Source organism: Sesamum indicum, linkage group LG3 (assembly GCF_026168435.1).
Source record: "Sesamum indicum cultivar Baizhima isolate 11 linkage group LG3, ASM2616843v1, whole genome shotgun sequence".
NCBI classification, from domain to species: Eukaryota; Viridiplantae; Streptophyta; class Magnoliopsida; order Lamiales; family Pedaliaceae; genus Sesamum; species Sesamum indicum.
Window position 1 is genome coordinate 27,387,093 of NC_142659.1, and position 22,687 is coordinate 27,409,779.

At 33.7% G+C, this 22,687-nt stretch overlaps 3 protein-coding genes across 4 annotated transcripts; 1 reads left to right on the forward strand and 2 right to left on the reverse strand.

Annotated features, from left to right (window-relative positions):
* Nucleotides 1-6,102: 6,102 nt before the first annotated feature.
* Nucleotides 6,103-9,381, forward strand: LOC105158952 (N-lysine methyltransferase). Its single transcript, XM_020692881.2, has 6 exons — nt 6,103-6,457; nt 6,543-6,616; nt 8,139-8,274; nt 8,358-8,642; nt 8,885-9,165; nt 9,277-9,381. The coding sequence occupies exons 1-5, from the start codon at nt 6,341-6,343 to the stop codon at nt 9,155-9,157; spliced, it is 885 nt and encodes a 294-aa protein (XP_020548540.1). The 5' UTR covers nt 6,103-6,340; the 3' UTR covers nt 9,158-9,165; nt 9,277-9,381.
* Nucleotides 9,382-10,108: 727 nt separating this feature from the next.
* LOC105158953 (annexin Gh1) lies at nt 10,109-12,565 on the reverse strand. The gene is made up of 5 exons (XM_011075875.3): nt 12,406-12,565; nt 11,662-11,807; nt 11,296-11,514; nt 10,936-11,148; nt 10,109-10,644 (listed from the first exon to the last, which is right to left on the reverse strand). The coding sequence occupies exons 1-5, from the start codon at nt 12,479-12,481 to the stop codon at nt 10,348-10,350; spliced, it is 951 nt and encodes a 316-aa protein (XP_011074177.1). The 5' UTR covers nt 12,482-12,565; the 3' UTR covers nt 10,109-10,347.
* Nucleotides 12,566-17,275: 4,710 nt separating this feature from the next.
* SC35 (serine/arginine-rich splicing factor-like protein, putative) lies at nt 17,276-20,831 on the reverse strand. Of its 2 annotated transcripts, XR_002286780.2 has the most exons (10): nt 20,674-20,831; nt 20,489-20,567; nt 20,089-20,168; nt 19,927-19,993; nt 19,632-19,703; nt 18,962-19,168; nt 18,693-18,873; nt 18,529-18,599; nt 17,813-18,232; nt 17,276-17,684 (listed from the first exon to the last, which is right to left on the reverse strand). XR_002286780.2 is itself a non-coding variant. In XM_011075876.3 (8 exons), the coding sequence occupies exons 1-8, from the start codon at nt 20,747-20,749 to the stop codon at nt 18,594-18,596; spliced, it is 768 nt and encodes a 255-aa protein (XP_011074178.1). In that variant the 5' UTR covers nt 20,750-20,831; the 3' UTR covers nt 18,392-18,593. The 2 variants fall into 2 exon arrangements, 1 of the variants encoding a protein (XP_011074178.1); XM_011075876.3 differs by lacking the exons at nt 17,276-17,684; nt 17,813-18,232 and having other exon boundaries at nt 18,392-18,599.
* Nucleotides 20,832-22,687: the final 1,856 nt, after the last annotated feature.

Genomic DNA, 22,687 nt, shown 5'->3' on the forward strand with positions numbered 1-22,687 from the left:
TTATCATCTGTTCTTTTATTATTCTGGTACTTAGTCCTAGATGGACTTCTTCCCCTACTTCTGCTACGGTTTTTACTGTGTCTTTTAAATCTGTGATTTTTATTATTATCATTATTACTCCTAGACTTAGCTCTTCCCCTTACAAAGTTTACTTCATTATTACTAGTACTAGGAGTATTTGTTTTTAAATCCATTTCTTTTGATTTTAAACCACTAATGACAGTTTCTAGAGTCACATTATCACGGCCATATTTTATTGCTGCCTTAACATCACCATAAGACTCAGGTATAGCATTTAATAAAACAATAGGTGTATAATCATCTATGTTTTTATCTCCAGTTAATTTAATGTCCTGAACTAATTTAGTAAATTCATCAATATTTTCTTCAATATTTTTAGAAATATCAAGTTTATACCTAAAAAATTTTTCTAACAGAAAAAGTTTGCTAGGAAGTGAAGTTTCAGTAAAGAGTTCCTCAAGTTTATTCCAAAGTTCTTTAGCCGAATTCTGTTTTCCAACTTTCCTTATTACAGAATCAGATAAGTTTAAGATAATAGAACTGTAAGCATACTCATCATTTTCAAGCCGTTTTTCCTCAGAAATAGTTTCAGAATATTTTCCTTCAATAGCCTTAAAAACTTTCTGCTATATTAAGATGCCTTTCATTTTTTGTTGCCATATAGAAAAATCAGTTTTTCCGTCAAATGGTTGTAGATTATAACCAGACATTTTCAGCAAGTTTCATAGTAATGTCACAGAAATTCACAGTTTAAGTAACAGAAGGAGATTTTTAAACAGCAGCAAATTCCCAATCACAGAATATTTCAAAAAACTGCAGAAAATAAATATACAGATAATAATACTGGGACCTTGACTACGCCTCCACTAGATACCCGACGGCTTCACGAGCCCGGCCAAGGGAGGTTAGCAGTAAGGGGTCGGGAACTGGGACCGATATTTAAAGGAGTTTAAGAGTTGAAGCGAGTTTACCGTTTTGGCTTTTCAAGCCAGAGACACACCCTGGTGCTCTGATACCACTGTAAGGAGTGGACCGTTCTCCGGCACACTTACAACTCGTTACACAGTTACAGAAAATTACAATAACTTAATATTACAGGCTTTCCTATAACAAATTACAAGTAATCTAAGGAATAGCAAAACTGAAACCAGAAATAAACCAGGAAACAATAAGATAACAGTAGACGGGGTCATAAACAACTGTAAGGCTCAGGAGCCGTAAAACCCAAGGCCTACACAAGGCCAAAGGTTGAGCACCTCACTGGTTGCTCAAATCACACAAGCCACTCAGGCAAATCGAACCACAAAGGTTCTATTTCAACCTACAAAGGAGAATGCCACAAAGGCTTTAAGGTAACCACGGAGGTTTATGCCACAGAGGCTATATCAGAGTATTACAGAGAGAGGAGAAGAGAGAGTTCGGTATTCGGCTTATCCCCACGAACCAGAACAGACCAGCCATATAAAAGGGCTGTCTATTAATGGCCGGGTAACGGCCATTGTTGGAAGGGGAGGTTACACAGGACTCCAGGGGTTATGGGAAGAACCCGAAGAGACGAGAGAGAGCAGGGGTTCGGGAAGGACAAGGAAGAGGCAGTAATGAGTTAGGGTTAGACCGAGATTAGGTATAAGTATGTAGGGTCAATGGGTCGAACCTTTAGTGGGTCGGGTCAAGAGAGTAAATGGCCCACTGGGCCAAGTGTGATTTGGCCGTCCGAAGTGAAGGCCCTTCACCTTTGGTTTGGGCCAAATTTTCCCAACAAATACACAAGGCACATGACTAGTTCACATTGTTACCTTCATATACCATTGTGTCCTAATAACTACAAATTCCTACTACATTTTGCTAGGGAAAAAAAACGAGAACACAAAGGTCTTCCAGTCATCTCCTCACAATCAAAAAGTAAGGAGTCTAAAGTGTAGAGTCCTAGGGACTTTGTTAACAGATTCAGTGATAGAATGCTTGAGGAGCCCAAACTCAGAATAATATGGGATTACTATTTTATCCAGGGGCTAAGGAAGGCCATTTTCCATCATTGTTGGGGAGGGAGCCCCAGAAAGATATTGTGTATCTTAGGACAATGCCTAAAGATACAGTCATGGTGAGGAAATGACCATGACAGAATAATGAAAATGTCATGCCCCGAAACAGGAAAAATGACACGGCAGCACCACTAAGTAAAATGACCCGGTAACACCACATATCAATACAAATCAGCAACCTAAATACAATAAATAAATTCACTAGATAACCAGAAATAATAAACTTATTTGTCAACAGAACCAAATAATCCAAGGTAACGGGCGGGCATTTTACCGGAGGTTTCTAATCTACCTTTGTGTGATTCCTGTTGAAGCATATACTTTAGAGTGGGTGCAGGGCGGACGATTTAAGCAGACGCCGAATCACATAATTCCTTATTTTACAATTTCTCAGTTCACTTATCCAAATTTTGACATGGTACTAGCATGTTTTCTCATCATACTGATTTCGTGCATTCATTTGTTGGTGCCACCAAACATTTCAATAGCAGCGCATGGTGTTTTATATCGTGCATTCTTTTGTTGTAAGAATTGAAACAAAGTTTGATTTCTATTTTTATATAGAAAATGGATGAAGAAAAAAAAGAGAAATGGAGAACAAACAAGTTTCAGAAATTATGAAACATATGCCGCCATCTACTCCATGTCTCACTATAGTAATATTTTCATAACTTGAAGTTATTGCACATATATAAAGTTCCCTTTCACTTTCAAATAAAGGTAGATAAAAATAAAAAGAAAAAGAGAGAGAGGGAATTAAACATGGAATGTTAAAGTTTTGCATCCATTAATTACTCCCGAAAACAAGCAAATTATAATTCATCGACATGGAAAGGAAATAGATCTCAAGTCTATTTGGCACACGCACCTCCACTGTATCCCAAGCAACAAGACCAAAACCATAGTCAGTGTCTTCAAAACACAGCACTGTGAATATTGTTAATGAAAAAAGAAATGGAGAACGAATTGTGATTCTTTTTCCCTTTTACTCTCTTCATCAAATGATGATCATAACATCAAAGCGAAAAATTGAAGGATATAGATTGCCGGAACATTCTGATGCTCCATTCGGAATGACATGAAAAATCAATCATCCCTGTTAAAATTATCATTCTGAATTCATTGATTTATTATACGTCAAATAAATCTTTTTATGATCAAATTAACATTATATATTTTTACGCATTAATACATGTGAAAAGATATATTTTTACACTTATAAAGATAGTTTAGTCAAGAGAAAACTTATTACATGCAATAAGTCAATCGAGGGGTATCAATTTTCATTTAATTTTTATTTTAATATTGAAAAAATTCAGTGAATTTTGTTTAATAAGGAGACTTATTTGTTAAACGAAAATTAATTTTAAAAATATTAAATATAATTTTTAAATTACGAGAAATTATATATAATTTCAAAAAAGAATTGTGGAATTATCCCATAATAATATGTTAAGTTGATCGGAACTAGGAATATATTTTTATTTTTTTTAAACCCAAAAAAAAAAAAAAAAAAAAGCAAGAAAGGATGAAGGGGTTGCAGCTTTTGTAGAGAATTTTCATTTTATGTGTATTCCAAGTTAGGTTAGACTGCAAAAGGAAGTTGGTATAATCATAACCCACGTGTCTTGTTCCCCTCTCCCTCCACCTTGCTTGTGCACTAATCATTCACTTCACACCATTTTTCCACCCTTGGAGTTAGGTTACTTTATTTCTTCTATGTATCAAATAATTAAATAATTATAATTATTTCTTGTTAAGGGCTTTTCTGTAATTTGGAGAAATGAATTGATTATTTCGTTTGGGCATTGCAGTAGCGGAGAAGCGAAACAGACAGTAGCTTTGCGATGGCATGATGTAAGCTTAAAGGTTTTCGTACTTCTACGGGACGTATAATTGTCCTTCCAATTTCATGACACCCGTCGCTTCAGTTACTACAATTATTTTGTAGGTAAATTACATTGAAATTCTTTAAAATTAGGTGAAATCACACAATTACTTTTTGCTTTTTAGAAAATTATAGTTATACTATCTGAAGTTATAATTGCACCCCTTATTAAAAAAAAATGCTTAATTGCTCGTACAAACATGCATTGAAAAATATTAAACTAACGCCGCTCGTAGAATGTAGTTGAATTTTGAAAAGACATGAAGTATTTAAATATTTTGATCTAACATTAAGGGGTGTCAATATAATTTATCTTTATTTCATTATACAAATTTCGTACTATTGTAAATAAAATTTTAATTTAATGGTTAAAGTGCAAATTCCATGACTATATAATTTTTCGAGTAACAGTGAATCTCATCAAATGTGTGAATTCATTATTATTTATAATTTAATATTTATTAAGAATTTATGTTAATTTATCATTATATCTTTATGTAATAATACAATTTGCTTCTGCAAAAAAAAAAAAAAAAAAGGTTGTTAGAATACAAAATTTGACATAGTTATAAATAATTTTTTAATATTTAAAAAATTATTAACACCTCTAAATATTTGATGAAATTATACAATCATTTGATGGAGGCATGTAAATGTCCACTTTGTCTTTGCTGATTTTTGACAAAAAGAATTGAAAGAAAAGTTGACAATGTGAAATTTTCTTATTGCCCATTCGTCTATACAAAAAAATACTTTTTTTTAAAAAAGTATAAAATTATTCTATAGTTCATAAAAATATTTTGATCAGTTCATCATAAAAAATGAACAAAGACCTAATAAAAGCTAACTGAATAAGCTAATTATTGTACAAATATTAAAATTAAAAAGTCTTGATAATTTTCTAAATAGTAAAAAGATATTTATAATTATGCAAAATTCAAAGACAGTTCATTGTAATTGATCAAAATATTAAATTGAAATCCAATAAATCGGCTTCAGGTGAAGTGGCTGGAGGGTGTTTTCCGAAAAAAGACATTTATATTAAAAAATAATGGAGTTTTATTCGAAATATCTAAAAACAAGAATTAAGAGGAATAAGTATGAAACAAAATAAATACGTGAAAAGTGTCTGAAAAATAAAACTTAAAAGTGAAAAAAGTTGAAGTTTAATCTTTACAATTTTATCATAAGTTATAGAAGTTGTCGTTAAATTAATAATGAGGACAGTTATATTCACACTCATAATTTATGGTTTATTTGCACAACTTATTTTTATTTTTTACATAATTACAAAACTACTCTTGACAACATAAAAATATGAATAGTTTGTGTAATGATATTAACGTTTTTGTGGGGCGTATGCATAATTTTTTAAAAAATAAGTATGATTTGTGAAAACAATCTTGACATATCTGATGGATGTATGTATAATTTTTTTAAGAATATGAATAATTTGTGTAGATAAACTAAGATCCCAAAACATAAATGTAAGGGATAATTACACTCATATCTCTTGAAGTTTAATATAATTATACGTAGATTTCTTGTATTTTGAAAAATTACATTTAGCACCCCTCAAGTTTACTTTTGTTAAACAAATAAATCATTCTATTAGTCAAAATAATTTGTTGATATTAACAAAAAATTGCTATTTACCCCCAAATTTTTTTATGATCATATTCTCAATCGACTTTATATGTTAATGCATGTGAGTAGATATATCTTACCCGTTATAAGAATAGTTTAGCCAAAAAAATTATTTGATCCGCAATAAGTCCGTAATAAGTCAAATAAGAGTAAATATCAATTTGTATATAATTTTTTTTATAATATCAACAAATTCAATAAATTGTCAGACTGAATAACTTATTTGTGAGACAAAAATAAATCTCATGAGTACTACATATAATTTTTCAAATTAAAAATAGTCGAGAGAAGAGTGTAATTATTCATTAATAATAAATAAGTTGTCAAACTACTCACCAAAAAAAAAAAGAAAAAGTTGTCAAACTACTTTTTGTAAAAATAAATAATAAAAAAAATGTTGAAAAATAGAATTGTCTTTTCACATTAATTTAAGCAGAGTGTGAGATCCTTCCGAAACGTCGGAAAGTACAAAACACACAATTCTCCGAGGATACAGATACAGTATAAATAACACTACACACACTAGCTGCACTACCCTGCCCATCTCCCAACAAACATTACAGCGCAGGAAATCTCGAAAGGACAACACCGTCATTTCAGCTCTCTCTCTCTCTCTCTCTCTCTCCTCAGTTGTAGCTCAAACGACAGCGACAAGAAAGAGACACCCAATTTTTTGGATTCCGTAGTTTGCAGGAAACGAGTTTTTTTTCTTCTCTTTCCAGAATTCGCCTCATCGGTAGCGATGGAGAGATGCACGCCGGTGAGGAAGCCTCACACGTCGACGGCAGATCTGCTCACGTGGTCGGAGAATCCGCCGGAATATTCCCCCGCCACCGCCTCCTCCGCCCGTTCTCACCAGGTAATAATCCAATAGTTCTCTCGCTACTCCATTTTCGTTTTACTTTTTTGATTTTCTGAGTTTGAGAAATCAAATGGAATGGCAGCCGTCGGATGGGATCAGCAAGGTGGTGTTTGGAGGTCAGGTTACTGATGAAGAAGTTGAGAGCTTGAATAAAAGGTTAGAGATCTGAACTCCTTCCTTTTTTCTTTTTGGATAATTCAACCTCTTTACTATATATATATATATATATATATATATATTAAATTTTCTATAAGTCTGAATTAATAAATAAATGCTACGGACAGGGATGTTGAATGTATTGCATATATTTGTATGATCTGATTTTGTTTGCAAGATTGAATTTTAAAGTAAAAGTGCAGTCAATATTACTTCAATCTTGCTCAATTTTCTTCCTTAGTCAATAAATGTACCAGAATAACGGGATCTCTACGCTTTTTTTTTTAAATGTATTTGATCTCGAAATTTCAATGACTTTGATCAATATTTAGATCTTTGCATTTGACATATCTGATTATTTGCATTCAGATCTACAGAATATTTATACATAATAAAACGCTCGTTTTCCCTTCCCATATTATGCAAAAATTAAGGAATATATAGTTAACACCATATTTTAACATAGGGGATTCATTTAATATTAATATCTGAACATGGCCCGTTCACTCAATACGTCACACCTTTCTTTCATTAATGGGTGATAGTGAGATTCGTACCCAAAAATCTTGTTTGTTTGGCTCTCATACTGTGTCGAACTATCAACTGATTTAGTATCTTATATCTGATTTCAAATTTTTAATAACATTTTTTTTTAATTTGTTCAGATAATTTTAGATTGGAAATATTTCAAATCTTTCAATTATAATTTTAAACTATATTTTGTAAAATATTGATGTATTTCAAATTGTTTTCAAATAAAGTCTTTTGAAATTTTTTTCCAAGTACTTGTCTCAAAACTAAATTCGTCAATTCAAATGCACCCTTAGGGAATTTCTCACATACCGCATTTTGAGACTTATGTCATTCTTGAATCATGTGAAATTTCACTGTAACTTCCTTAGCCAAAAATTTTATTACCATGCTATTAATATAATATTAACACAAGGCATTCTATTGCATAATATGCATTGGTTAAAGAGATATTTGGAGAAAATCAGAAAGCAAGATAAATATCAAAGAGTCATGCATATAAGTAAACACCAGACTTCAAACATTATTGCCTGTCAAACATGGAAGCATCAGTACACTACAATGTTAGAAGTGAATTTTTAAAGAGATTTTTGCTCTCTATACGAATTTACCATAATTGCCCTATCTTTCAATTATTTAAAACAGGAGCATCAAAACTTGTTGCCACTAAAATTGTTGTTCAACGAGAAAGCATCATTTTTTTAATTTTCCCTTGTGATTCAGATTAAAAGGCGCAATAGTATAAACATCCGGGGAGCCTTTGTGATTGGATCATTGTGCTATGAACTCCATGTGCTAGATTCAGATATTGCACGCAACTTTTTAATGTGGTTGAATAAGTATGACTCATGAATTTTGCTCTCGTTGCTATAAGAAAAAAAAGTTATTTGATTACTATTTTCATTTACAATTCATTTTTCTGTATTTTCCCTTTATATTTGTGTTCTCCATTTTGATAAGAAGTTCTAACTCCTGCAATTTGACATTCCAGGAAACCGTGTTCAGACTATAAAATGAAGGAAATGACAGGCAGTGGTATTTTTAAAGCAAGTGGAGAAAACGGAGCGTCAGAAGCCGAGGATGATGGCCAGACCCCACTAAACAAAACGGGATTGCGCATGTACCAGGTATTGGTTGTATTAACATATGAGAGAGCCTTTAGAGTTTCAACAGCCTATAGTTTAATGCATTTAATGATTGATTTTGCTAGCAAACACTAGCGGGAATCAGCCACATTTCTTTTGGTGAAGAAGAAACGGTTTCTCCGAAAAAGCCGGCCACTCTGCCTGAAGTTGCAAAACAACGGGAGTTGAGTGGAACTTTGGAAAGCGAATCCGAGGCAAGGTTGCAGAAACAAATTTCTGATGCCAAGAACAAGGAGCTAAGTGGGCACAATATTTTTGCCCCACCACCCGAAATTCAACCCCGCCCCTTGGCCACTCGAGCTTTGGCATTGAGAGAAAGCATTACCATTGGAGAACTCACGTCGCATAATGTATGTAAGCAAGTCCTTGCTGGACAACATTTGATGCACTGCAAATATTGCAGTTTTTCTTGTTCTTGCAGCATTTAGAAATTCGACTTCAACATGGTTACTTACAACATCTTTTCTCCTTATATGCCTCTTTCATTATAACTCTAATTAGATGCTGTTGTCTAAATTCTTGCACATATGTATTCACTTCTTTTTATAGTTTTGGTCTGTCTAATTCAATCTCACATCTCATTCATTTAAAGGGTGCTGGAGGCCAGAGCAATGGTGCTTTAAGCGAAGAATCTGTGATCAAGACAGCAAAGAAGATTCCTAACCAGAAATTCTCAGAGCTTTCAGGCAATAACATTTTTAAGGAAGATGCCCCCCCTGCGTCGGCCGAGAAGCCACTGAGTTCAGCAAAGCTCCGTGAGATGAGTGGCAGCAATATATTTGCGGATGGGAAAGTGGAATCCAGGGACTACTTTGGTGGAGTTCGTAAGCCTCCTGGCGGTGAAAGCAGCATTGCCCTCGTGTAACTTGTTAGGTCTAACTAAAATTTTCTTACATGTTAATGGTGTCAACATTGTCTTATTTAGACAGGGATTTGCTCGCATGATTATTTGACCTTTGTGTTTGTGGTTTTGGTGTTCCCTAGGTTTGATTAACATGTTCTGAAGGTAAGATGGAGAACTGGCTAATTGAATTGCACCTCATGGTATTGTACGGTGGTTTTGTGGTTATGAAGTGTTTGGCCATACAATGATTGTATCCTAGTCTTTTTCCGTTGGCTTGCTATATTTTTGGGATTTAGGACACTTGATCCTTGTTTTGTGTTGAAGAATCTGGTATAGCTGTTGGCATTGAAAAGAAACTCTGTTGGACTATTCTACATGGTGTCTGGAACAGGATTTCAGATGTTGGAGTTTATCAATTGGAAAAGACGCACTGAAGAATTCATGATCTCGGGGCGCACGTAGAAACATTTTACCATAATTACCATTCGTTTCTGGCATATCTCAACATATTTTTACTATAATATGAGCTACTTTACTGGAAAATCGTGTAAAAATTTTAAGACAATATGCTTTAGATTAAAATATGTATATATACATGCATCCCCAACAACTATAAACACTAAAAAGGATTAGTTTAACAAAAAAAAATGGGTCATAAAATTTAACCCCCCTAATGTTTTTAAAATATTATAAATTCGTCCAAAGAGTATTTTAGTCCAAAAAAAAGGATCAAATTACATCAAAAGTTTGTAAGAAATATTTTTAGAATACCACAAGTTAAAATCGCCTAAACCATTTCAGTGGAATTATATATGTGACGGAACAAAACTCAAGTAGGGTAATTGTAATTTTCAATGTAACACTAATATATTTAGATAATTGTAAGAAATTCCATCAGGAATAACACTCCAGTTCTCAAATAATTCACAGGACAAAGCAAATCTCATGCATGAAGATAGAGAGCAACAGAGATGCAAATAACTTCAAGTTCTCCAATCTTTAGCACTCAAAACAGAAATACGGATAATGTTATTTATAGTACCTCCGGATTATTCAATCTGTTGCTCTACAAGAGGCACATAATTGAGTTCACATTAAGGCCACAGAAACACAACATAGACTCGTAATAGCTTAATAGAAGTCCGAAATTTCAAGATAGTAAAACGGGACTATAGCCGTGAGCGCAAAAAACATACAGCCGGCGGTACATCTCAAGCTTCCTCATGGCCGATCAGGGCCAAGAGCATCTTTTCATAGTCTCCGGTGGTGTCCTTGGCAATGGCGCGATCAAGTGGCACACTGTTCCTCTTGTGATACTCATCTTTAATGATCTTCAGGTCGACCTCGGCCCTTGTGGCGACAACTCTTGTGAGGGCTCCTTCATCCGTCCCTCGCCTGTTAATTGCTAGACGAAGAACCTTTTCAAAGTATTTCTCAGGGCAGACCAAACACTTCACTGTGGCTCTCAGTATATCCAGGAACTCATCCTTAGGGTCGGCTTTCAAATCCTGCCGACACAAATTGCCTTATATCATGTTTAGATGGAAGGATTTGGGAAAAGGAGTTCAAATTACTATTGTTCAAGATACGAAAAACAAATATTTTAATCCATGTGATAAATTATCTAAACAAGCTCAATGAACGTGTTATCGTGGATTTGAACTCTTAGCTACAAAGTCAGTAATGCAAGCACAACCTGAAAGTATATATGGAAGGACGTATTTGTAACATTGCATTCAGAGACAAGACGCACAATCTCCGGAGAATGCTAAAAGCTTGATCAATGCTTGCTTCCGTACCTTGTTTATATCATTTCCAAATTCATTTTTGTATTGGTTCAACGTTGCATTGATTTGTGCTTTACTCCTTGTGGTCAAAATCCTAATGACATCATCGCAGCTGTACGCCTTCTCCGAGATTTTCTCATGCAGAAGCTTAGCTTCAGTTTTTGCAAGAGTCAAGTTCACCTCGTCCCCCGAATAACGATATGAACTCACGAGTGGGACCAAAAGCTACAAAAAGAAATCAACAATCATAAATTCGGAAAGAACAACTACGGTACTAGTCTTCTACACATGGTCGTCACTTTGCCTCATGTTTGAGCAAAAGTCTGAACAATTAGACAATAATCTAATTTGACACGCTTTGTTCCTCATTACCTTGCGGAAGTCTCCAGATGTGTGATAAGCCACATCCTCCTCAAGTGATTTCTTAAAACGAGCATGATAAGCTTCCCGTGCAAGCAGCAGTTCTTTTGGAGACCTAGTACAAGCTATCTCCACAAGGACTTGATTGCTTGATGTCCATTTCTTTGTAGCTTCATTAGCCAAGTATGCATCACGCTCTGGAGGGTCGAGGGTCCACAGCAACACAACCCTCTGATTCAGTCATTGAGAAAAATGAAATGCATTAGAGTTGCCCGTTCGATTGAAAAACTGCTTAATGTAACCATGGTTTCTGCACTTGATCCATCAAAATTTTCATCCAATATTGGTAAAAAAGAGATGAGACGACGTGAATCAAACCTCAAAATCATTTGTAAGTTCCTTGTCCAGTGCTTTGAGCAGGTCTTCTCCATACGTCTCTGCATAGACTTGCCTAATCAACTTGCGCTGGGTGGCATTTCTGTGGCCCAAAATCGATATGATCAAGTCCTCGTTGGTTCCCCATCCTGTCAAAAACAGCAAACTGAAGTCAAATTGCATTTATGGACGCTAAAAATCATTTAGGGAGACAGACACTTACATATATGATCAAGTGTGACAGATAGTCGACAGGGCAGTATGAAGTAAAACAATACAAGATTAGCAAATCACTACATACAGTTAGATCCATTACATCCCTCTTACAAATCTATAATTGACACATTTCGATCTTACTACAACAGAGAGCAATGATCATCCCACAAATACTCAAGATCCATCAAAATGGTACAGATTGTCAGATCCAAAACATGATCTTTTCGCTTCTGCTTTTTTCATCAACATCCATCAAAAAACAACATGCTTGTCTTAAAGCAGATAATGTGCAAAATTTAAGACAATACAACAAACAGAGAACCAACCACTTCTCTCATTCACTATCTTACTCCGATCATCACATTTTCTTCAAAGATCAAAGCAACAATCAAAAGGGCTCTTCAGGTAAAGCACAAAATCCATCAAGACTAACTAACCGATTGAAAAACTCAAAAACAACAAATTTTAGCCATAATTCGTTGTATTCAACAACAGATGACAGAACCCTTTATAACACTTGACTGATCAAACCTGAAAATGCTTTGTGGAGTTGTTCGCAGTCTTCGGCCACAGATGGAACTTGTGACGGCACACAGAGAGTCGACATTGTTTGAGTTTGGTATGAATGTGTATGATGATACGTGTGTAGAAAAACCGAGAAACGCGTATAGGTTATATAAATGGCTCTTCGCGTTTTCTAATTTTTATGACTAGAGAGAAAGCGACATGGGGATTCGAGTTTTGTTATTACATGTTTGACTATGAACCAACTTTAGTTCATATCGCAGTCAGACCCAATTGCAATAATTCTTGTTTCGATCTTCACTTGAATTTTTGAGTTTTTGGTTTAATAAGAGGCTGTTTGCCAATAATTAAATTAAGTATTTTTCAAATTATAATTTAAATTAAGTTGAATGAATGTGTTGGAAAATATATATTTTGATTATACTTAAATTAAGCTAAAAATTGTAAGTCAATTACAGTTTAAAACGTTTTTATGTATAAGTCAAAAGAATTTAATGATTTTTTCGCCTTAACCATTTCTTGTTTATTTTTAAATCACTCCATCCAAATAATGAAAGAAATGTATGGATAAGTAATCTATATTCTCTTATTCTATGGTCTATTTTATATAAATTTTTCATACTTTTGAAAAATTACAAGTACATAAAAAGAAAACGTCAACATCATATATGTAAACATACACCTCCTAAAAGCGTCAACAATATTACACAAACTAATTTTATTTTTTGACTGTCATAGATAATTTCTATAATTATGTAAAAAATAGAGTTAGTTTGTATAAATAAATTATAAATAAAGGGGTCTAAATATAATTATCCTAAAATCTATCAACATACAAGGTAGTAACGGTAGTTATTTGTAAATAAGATAATAATACAAGAATTTTTCTATTAAACACTTCTATATTGACTCTTTTCTATTTAAAACGCTGGAAACTTATTTATATTTTAGTCACTTATTCAATTTTTCAAACCTAAAATTACTTTTGGGAAAAACATATAAGCTCTTACAAAAACCCCAATTTTGAGGTTGAAATTAATAAACTCCTGCAACGATGAAATGTAATATCAATTCAACTAAATAATCAACTTATATTTGAGATCGGTTATTAAAGACCAATGTCATAATTGTTTATGAAATACAGTGAACAGTGAACATTTTTATTTAATATTTTATCTTTAATAATATAGCGATTCAACTATTATATAAAATACAATTAAAAACAGTGATAAATTACAAGGATGCAACCAATATCAATATAATTAAGATCAATATCAAATGCAAGAACTTATTTAATTTACAATTCTAAACAAACAAATTTATTATATAATTAATTTAATTTGATTTAATTTAATTAATAATTTAGTGAAGTAGGTGGAAAAACTCGTGACACACGGAACATACATACCTGAATTAGGTGAGGAATGATGGGCTTTTATTTTATTTTATGTGGGAGAAGAAAAATAAACCTCACTGAAAGAATTAATTAAGGGACCCATCACCACCACGATGTCCATGAGAGAGATTAACTGATGTATTTGTTTGATGGCGTTTGGAGCGGAGCAATCATGGGAGGGGTGCATGCTCCCTGCACCCATCCCAATATTGTATACCATCACATCGCTATTCCAATTCGTAGGTGAAATATATATTTTTTTAATCAAATTATCTTATAAAGGTATACTTTTTTTCTTTATAAGGATAATTTAGTCGAAAATAATTGATTTAACTTACAACAAATTTATAAATTGATTAAGAATAATTATAAGTTCTTTTTCAACTTTTTCTATTTGAAATTACTAATAAATAGATCTATTTATTGGATAAAAACAAGTATAGAGAAACTACATATACTTTTTCAAGTTACAAAGAACCTATCATTATGTTTGATTTTATTTTTGGAGTACTTTTTGGAGATAGAAAAAGAATTAGAGATAAATAAGTGTATGTTGGAGAAAGAGTGTATGTTTGTATTTGTTTTTAAAGATAATTTAAAATAAATGATTTATGTTTGTTGTTAAGATTTGAGAGACAAAAAACACTGTTTATCGTCAAATAATATCTCTTCTATGTATTTTTATATATAAATATGTATACATATAAATATTGTATGTTTAATGTTGTATCTTTTTTAGACAAAACTTACTATTTATTTTCAAATCATATTTATTTTATATTATATTTATATATAAGTTTGTATATATACATATTATATATAGAAAGTCCAAAAATAATAAAACACACAAACAAGGTGTAAGAACAAAGAAGCAAACATTAGATGTGTTTTGTCTTGTCTCGAAAGTTTTCTGAAAATGAAACCAAATATAGTGTATGTGTTATCGCATTAAATTTCAAAGATGATGGTATAATTATCTTATATTTTGTATTTTTCTTTTATCAATAAGCTGAATAAATCTTTTAGGCGCTATTTATCGCCTTACAAGCTTCGTAAGAAAGCATGTATGCATGCACATATTTATGGTACGTCAATTATTAAACCTGGGACTCGTTCAAGTTATGTGCGCTAGAAACTAATTGTAAGATGGATCTATTGCCCGTCTGTCTATTTAGGTTGTTTCCGAATGCACAGTTTGAAACAATGAGTTCCCAAATGGACATTTTAGAAAGTAAATAACAACCATAAAAATGAATTGTTCCAAAGAAGTTCAAATGACTCAATAAAAAGAGGGGAAAAAAAAAACCAAAAATAGAATAAGGCCTAAGAAGCCTAAAGGGCCAAGAAACCCGGTCTAAGTAAAGGCCGAAGCTCCCCTAAAGGGTAAATTTATCAAAGGAAACTCAAGTGGGCCAAATCCAAGAAGTCTCCACAAACCCATAAAAAACCGAAGAAGCCATACCACATGGTATCCGGCACAAAAGGCATCGACATAAGCCACATCAGAACGCCCCACAACATGAGATAAGGACCCACTGTCTCAATATGGACATGTAGCACTTGTAGGAGAAGGGCGAAGGTGTCCTTATCCTAAAATCAAATCTTAGCCAAAAAAACTCAATAATAGGAGAATATCTCGTCAACCACCTCGTTGGGATTCCATGAACCTGAGTACGAACTCCCTACCTTCTCAAAAGATCAAGAGCGTCCAACTGCCAAAAAATAATCCTTCCACCACATCTCTATCAGACTCGATCGCCTTTATCAAATCCATGTGAATTTCTGCCTTACCCAAAAGTCAGGATTTAAAATCTAAAGCAATATTCTTTTTATTCCCAAAAAATGACGAAACATTAAATTTTCCATGACTAGAAACGAGAAATACATACCCCATTCTGGAAAAACAAATTTGGAGGAAATGCGCAAGACAATTCATTCCGCTTAGAGGAAGAAAAACAAAATTAGTTAACACTCAACCAGCAGCTTCCGCAAGTAGCAGTTAAATAAAATGAGTTGGAAATTAAACCACAATTTCACGTGCATGGTTTTTGGAGGGTAGAACGTTCTCTCTACCGTCTAACCAAGTAATCCCAGAAACTATTAAAATGAATACCCCTTGGTGTCTTACGAGATGTTCTGAGTAGCTTTTAAACATAGCCAAACACCCTGTTAACCAACAAATAAAATATCATACATTTCATTATTCCATCATGCCCATGTATGTGTGATACGAAACTCATTCTACAATTCTCAAGTAATTCAACTTAACTTATGCACAGGAATAGCTTGGTTAAACTATTTCTTATTTATAACCTGAAGTGTTTCTAATTTGGGACAATAAACTTGATCTCCCGATTTGTAATCTACAGTGCCTATGTCCGATACTAAGTCACTTCGAAAAGTTTTTCTCCCTCCCACCAAATTCTCCTTTTCTCCGAGCTTTTTCTTTCTTTTTTGAACTTTTTATTAAACAGGAATTATATGAAGGCCATATTATTTGAATAAAAATGGAAAACAACAAATCACTCAAATTTTGAATTCGTGAAGATCAAAACTTTAAATTTTAACTTTTTGTTAGCTCAATTTTTTATCTAATTTGCTTCTTCCGAAAAATTTGTTTGAAATGTTTAAATTATTATAGATTGGATCTGTTTATGGATTGTGCTGTCTCTACATATTGCCATAAGATATATTTATTTAATCAATTGATATACAATATACTAATATGCTACAAATATATATATATCATATATATATTCATGTATATAATATATCCAAAATCAACTAATTTTTTTCAATTGGGTGCGAGCGATCGGAACCACCCGATTGTTATCTGGCCCAACCATCGGTCCAGTTTCAAAACACTAATTCCACTCGCATCAAAAATCTAAACCCAACACCTTCCTCTATCCTGAAGACATGCCCGAGCTGGCAGGTCTGAGCCGGCCCGTAGCAGGAAACTTCAGGCGTAAGGTGCAAACAAACGACCCAGAATTCGTATCACCAAGTTGACTCCCCCCCAAACAGAAACACATGGTAAGGAATGAGAGGTTTTGCTAAGAAAAGCCCGGGATGATTCACATTGAAATGCATCCGTGGGGCTGGACTCCCAAACCTTTATTTTTCTGTCATTTTGGATTTTGATGGAGGGGCAAATACGTGCATAACCTATAAATAACCAAGTATCATAGCTGGTAGACTAGCACCTACATATATCTATTACATAAATCCAGTCCTACAAGCAACTGAACCTGTAAAACATGACCCAGATAGAAGTCCACGCCGAGCTCAATCTAAATCGTGTAAAAACAATACTCAAAACAAACGGGCTAACAATGACGTTTACAAATTAATCAATTTAATTAGAAAGTTCACAAGAAGATAAACACCAAACAGAACCAGAATGAAGATCAATCTGCAGGCAAAGCAATGATCTAAACTAGACCGACAATGAAATCTAATAAAGATTTAAGTTGGAAATTAGCAGTAAAAGCATCATGGGTCATCATAAGTTGGGAAATAAGAGATTCGTCATCGTCATCATCATCATCATACAGAAGTCAAATAAAGCAGACATGGCATCAACTAGCACAACTTACCATGGAACAAAATGGAAACACACGAAAATGTAAGGAGTGCAAGGGAACAAATTGGGTTGGAAGGGACACTAGGGGTTAGTGGAAAAGGAGATCCAGACTTCAGTTGGACATCAACGAGATACTTGTACGTAAATCAATAAAGCACGTCCATGCATCCAACTGCAACACAGCTACCAAAACCATTCATCAAAAGTGGCAGCATCAGTTCTATAGCTATCAGCAAGTACAGCAACAACCAATCTACAAGAATATCGGCTATTGCGTCACAGCTACAGACACGATCTCATGTGCTGTAACATAGTGTAATTGATATCAGCTTACAACTAGATAAGCTTTCCAACTGATGAACAAAATTCTAAACACAGACATGGAGCCAAAAAAAACACAACCAATTGCATTAAGCCAGTTGATATCTTACCACCCCCAAGCTCACAGTTACAGTGGCAAACATCTCAGATGTGGCCTCAAAACATTATCAGCAAACAGAAAATCTATTCATCAACAGCACCAGCTACACTTTATATGGACACCAGCAACCTCAAGTGATCGCTCGTGAAAATCAGATTTATTTCCCAAAATCACAGTAAGGAGAGATTAGGACTTTCAGGTGATATCAGAATTTCAATGTGATTCAAGAATAACATGCTAGTCTTTTCCTTACCGATAATGCCAGGTCGGAAATTTGTAAAGAAACCTCAGATCGTCACCAGCAAGCAATTATAACAATCAACAGCTAAATAAAAGCAGCATCAGCAGCTACTGCATCATTCTAAAAACAGCATCAATAGCTGCTGCATCATCTTGTCAATCAGCAACAACTACTCCTCACGAACACAAACTATAGAAGGCATGTAAAGGTTCACATGAGTGAAATATTCAATGATATACATTCAGATTAAGTAACAACAAGAAACTTAATTCTGAAGGGACAAGTAGGACGACAGACTAATACTCAATCCACCTAGGAAAGGTAAGAGTTTAGACTGGTACCAAGACATTAAAAGTTGAGTGCAACTATGAAACTAAACATCACAGTGGATCTGGTACAACGGGAAGGAGTTCAATTTGCAATGATCTCAGCAAAATCACTCATGTGAACTACTACGTAGAGAATAACAAGATAGATCAAGTTACTCGAGAAGGCATATGCTGCCACAAACAGCATGGTAGCAAAATCCATCCAGCAGCGGTACCATCCTTCATTCCTGGGGGGAGAAGAGAAAAAAGGAAAAGATCCAACATGTCATTGTGAAGAATACTAGACCAAGCCAATAATGAGAGTGAGATCAAGTACATACTTCAGCCTCAGAACGTGGAGATGGACTCCGAGAATCGCGACGGCCGCGAGGAGAGACACTCTTAGGGGTAGGTGACCGATCTTTGTGATTACGAACATCTGGACTTTCACCCCTGGAAGGAGGTGATTTGTTTGGAGTTGGGCTTCTCCGAGGACTAGGACTTCGTCGAGCAGGAGAAGCACTGTCAACACCGAAAGCATAATTAGAACTCACTAAAAACCAATAACTGATGTCACTCAAACATATCTATGATGATATTAAATACATACCTTCCATAAGACCGGCTTCGTCTCCGCCGCTCATCATCATATTTGCCTCTACCACGTTCTCTGCGATAACCAGGACTCCCACTGCGGCTGCGGCTTCGAGACCTGCTCCTGCTCCGGTTACGAGAATCCCTGTCCCTACCACGATGACGTTCACGTTCATATCTACCTCTGCTTCTACTGCGGCTTCTCCTCCTGTGATCCCTGTCCCTGAAATAACTCGTGTACATAAATTCATCTTCTTTCTCAGAGCAAATGTGATTAATTAACAATCATAAGCAGGAAAGAGAAATACATTCATAAGCATGAAACTAAGTTTCAAGCTTAACAACAGTGGAACAAAACCCAACTTTCTTCCTTTTGCTTCCACGGATGATAATTGAGTTGGCAAGTAATTGTACATCGAACAATAGATGAATGCATCTCCAAGATAAGTTCCAGATCGGTTACAGCATAAAAATTGTCAGAGACATGCAAGTGTAGGAAGAAATACAAAATGAAGTTACCGTAAATCAAGATGTGGCTTGTACATTCTAACTTAATTGAACAAATATTTATAACATAAACAAAAAGAACTTAAAACACATTGATGTCAGCACTCTTGCAGCCCAAGTACCTATTATTTATGCTGCAAATCACAACTTTCAGCAAGCATAAAAGCAGCATATCTTACCTTGGTCGAGGACTGCGGCTTCTTGACCTTCCTCTGGCCCGGTAAACAGGTTCTTCAATTCTCCCTTTGTGACTGATTACACAAACCACTTAAATTTGTCAAAACTAGATTTTTCATAATAATACTAGAAATCTCCTTAAAACTTCGATATATCTAAGCATGAAATATGTAGAACTCATGAAACACACTTCATACGTACATCAAGATTAGCCAATACATCCACAATGTAACTCCACCAAACACAATGCAGCCCAAAATTGCAAAACTAGTAAGATAAGATAGTGGACCAACTTACATTCGTTCAGCATTGGGGCCATATTTTGCGAATTGTACCATTATTTCTCTCCCATCAACAACTCTTCCTGCATTTTTCACCAAAACAATTATTGGAACATAAAAACAAATAAACTTGCATTCATTTTTTAAGATAACCATTTAAATTTTTCCCACAACTCACCATCTAGCTTTTCAACAGCCTTTTGAGCCTCATCTTGATACTTGTACCTTACAAAAGCAAAGCCCCTGGAATCTCCAGTCCTACAGTTAAAAGAATCACATACAGCACCTCAGAGTAATAAAAGAAAGAAAACACATAATCAACACAGTGGGGAAAAAAAAAGACTAGAAGGAAAAATTGAATTCTCACATTTGGAGCACTTTTTCAATTTCAAAACCACAACGGAATAACGCAAAAATCCCATTTGAAACCTAACTACTCAAAACAATATTTAATCCACCACAACAAAACCTCACGGAGTCCAATTCTTGCGAGCGCAAAACAAACCGGCCAACTTATATCCCTCGATGCGCACACAGAAAACACACCAATGCATAGACACAAGAATCTAATCACACACCTCCGGTCTCTGGGGATAAACACATCAACCACTTTTCCATACTTATCAAAGAGGGGAAAGAGGTCGTCTGCCGTCGTACCTGAAAAGGGCATTCACAATCGAAAAAACGTAAAACAAACGCAGAAAAAAAAAATATCAACAATTGAAAAACTAGGGAAATCAAAGATGAGTAGACGAGCAATTACGGAAAGTAATGTTGAGGACGAGGAGGGAGTAGGTGTCTCTGATGTCCGGCGGCCCAGATCTTCCAAAGTGCGACATCGTTCTGGCGTGCGAAGAGAGAGGAACTAGTAGGTTTTCAGGTTTCTAGGGTTTGGAATGTAAGGCTTCTCTTCTTTTCTATTTTAAAGCCAGAAGTCACTAGATAATTCCGGAGGTGATTTGTTCGGACAATATTACCCTTACTTAGCTAGCTTGAAATTTGACCTGGCGCTCAAGTGATCGCGGCTCATGCCCCGTGGAGCAATCTATGTATCAACTATGAATCATTTTATATTACACATAATTTCAAGTGGTTAAAGCTCAAATATTATCGTAATGAGTGTAAATTATTAAAAAGAAATATGTGTTTGTATTTTGATACATTAATATTTTAGATTTTGTTAAAATTAAATGTTTGTACATCAAGTGTTTAATTAGGGCATTATTTGGTTATTTTGTCGCAGTATTCATTTATTGGCATGATCAATAAATTAATTGTTTGATTGTCTAAAAGTTGGATTGGGTTTTGGGTAGGACAGTCATATCCGAATTATCCGATTGAATACCTGATATTTAAAAAAAATAAAAAAAAATTTCTCCTTCCTTCAAATCTTTCTTCTGTTCTTTTCTTCTTTAACAAAAGATCCTTTTCAAATATTATGTTATTTTTCTCTTGTTTTTGCAATTGATATTTTTACAAACCCTAAAATATTATAAAAAGAAAGTGAAAGATATTTAATAAACTAAAATTGGGTGTCCGATACACTCGACTATCGTATATCCGCAAACTTCAAGTTGGAATAAAATAGCTATCCGAAATTTCGGGTATCCGACCCTAGTTATCAAACCCAAAAAAAGAACGACTCTGTCTTTACTGTATTTTTTTTAAGAAAAAATAAAAAGCTTATAAAAATAATTCGGACGGGGTGGATGAAAAAAATTATCTACTTGTCCATAAAAAAAATTAAAAATTAGATAAAATTATAGTTCTTAGTCCACAAGTGCATTTTGGTAAGTTCACCATAAAAAATAAATAGCAATCTAACGAATTGGGGTAATTATTAGACAACCGTTAAAATTATAGAGTTTTGATAATTTATGTTACATCTGAACCTTCAATCAAATATAGACCATTCAATTTTATTTAAATTTGGATTGTTGATTATATAATATAGATAATTGAAGAACCATTGATTCGATGTCATATAAAATTTCAACCGTTTATTTGTGACAAATAAAATCCAATAATTGATAAATAAAGGTGTAAAATAAAATTTATTATAAAAAAAAATCATGAAAAATTGCATGGAGGGCGCGTGTAAGACACACAGGTGTCTGGGTTTTTTTTTTTTTTTTTTGGCACTATTTTGGACATTGTAGAAAGGCTTTTCGCTGAACCTTTTTTCGTCAGATTTTTTTTTTAAATTAAATTGAATAATATTTGAAAAAAAATCATTTTTAAAATAAATTTATTTGATTAAACACCACGTTGTCTTCACGTGTCAATTTTGTTATATTTATACTTGTTATTTGTCAATAATAAATTTCATGAAAATAATAAAGTTTATTTCGATTCGTAAATTTTATATTAATATTTTGAGAATAGTAATAGAATTTGAATATTTGACTTAATAATACTTCCATTAAGTAATGCCAATTATTGATTCATACTCAATAACTCAAACTGAGATGATTAAGAAAATATTATTTTATTAATTAATCACAATCATTTAATTTATTTTTTTTAATGATATATGAATAATATAATTAGATAATTAGCACATTAAATATAAAAATTCTAAAATATTGAATATGGTAAAACGTAAATTTGATTATTGTTCGATCATTTAAATTATTTAAAAATTTCAATATCAATTTTGAATTCGCAATTCTAAAACAAATTAAAAATGGTAAAGATGAACTAAGATTATTATATTGAGGGTAAAATAATCAAAATAAAGTTGAATTTATTTATAAGAAAATTAAAACAGCTAAAAG

Bases quoted from the DNA above. Each gene is read 5' to 3' on its own strand.
- LOC105158952 (XM_020692881.2), top strand. From the start codon at position 6,341: ATGGAGAGATGCACGCCGGTGAGGAAGCCTCACACGTCGACGGCAGAT. The intron at 6,617-8,138 runs GTTAGAGATCTG...TTGACATTCCAG, and splicing joins GTTGAGAGCTTGAATAAAAG to GAAACCGTGTTCAGACTATA. The intron at 8,275-8,357 runs GTATTGGTTGTA...TGATTTTGCTAG, and splicing joins CGGGATTGCGCATGTACCAG to CAAACACTAGCGGGAATCAG.
- SC35 (XM_011075876.3), bottom strand. From the start codon at position 20,749: ATGTCGCACTTTGGAAGATCTGGGCCGCCGGACATCAGAGACACCTAC. The intron at 19,994-20,088 runs GTGAGTTGTGGG...TGAAAAATGCAG, and splicing joins GGCTGTTGAAAAGCTAGATG to GAAGAGTTGTTGATGGGAGA. The intron at 19,704-19,926 runs GTAAGTTGGTCC...TTGTGTAATCAG, and splicing joins GGCCCCAATGCTGAACGAAT to TCACAAAGGGAGAATTGAAG.
- LOC105158953 (XM_011075875.3), bottom strand. From the start codon at position 12,481: ATGTCGACTCTCTGTGTGCCGTCACAAGTTCCATCTGTGGCCGAAGAC. The intron at 11,149-11,295 runs GTAATGAGGAAC...TTCTTTTTGTAG, and splicing joins CATCTGGAGACTTCCGCAAG to CTTTTGGTCCCACTCGTGAG. The intron at 10,645-10,935 runs GTACGGAAGCAA...TTGTGTCGGCAG, and splicing joins TTGGAAATGATATAAACAAG to GATTTGAAAGCCGACCCTAA.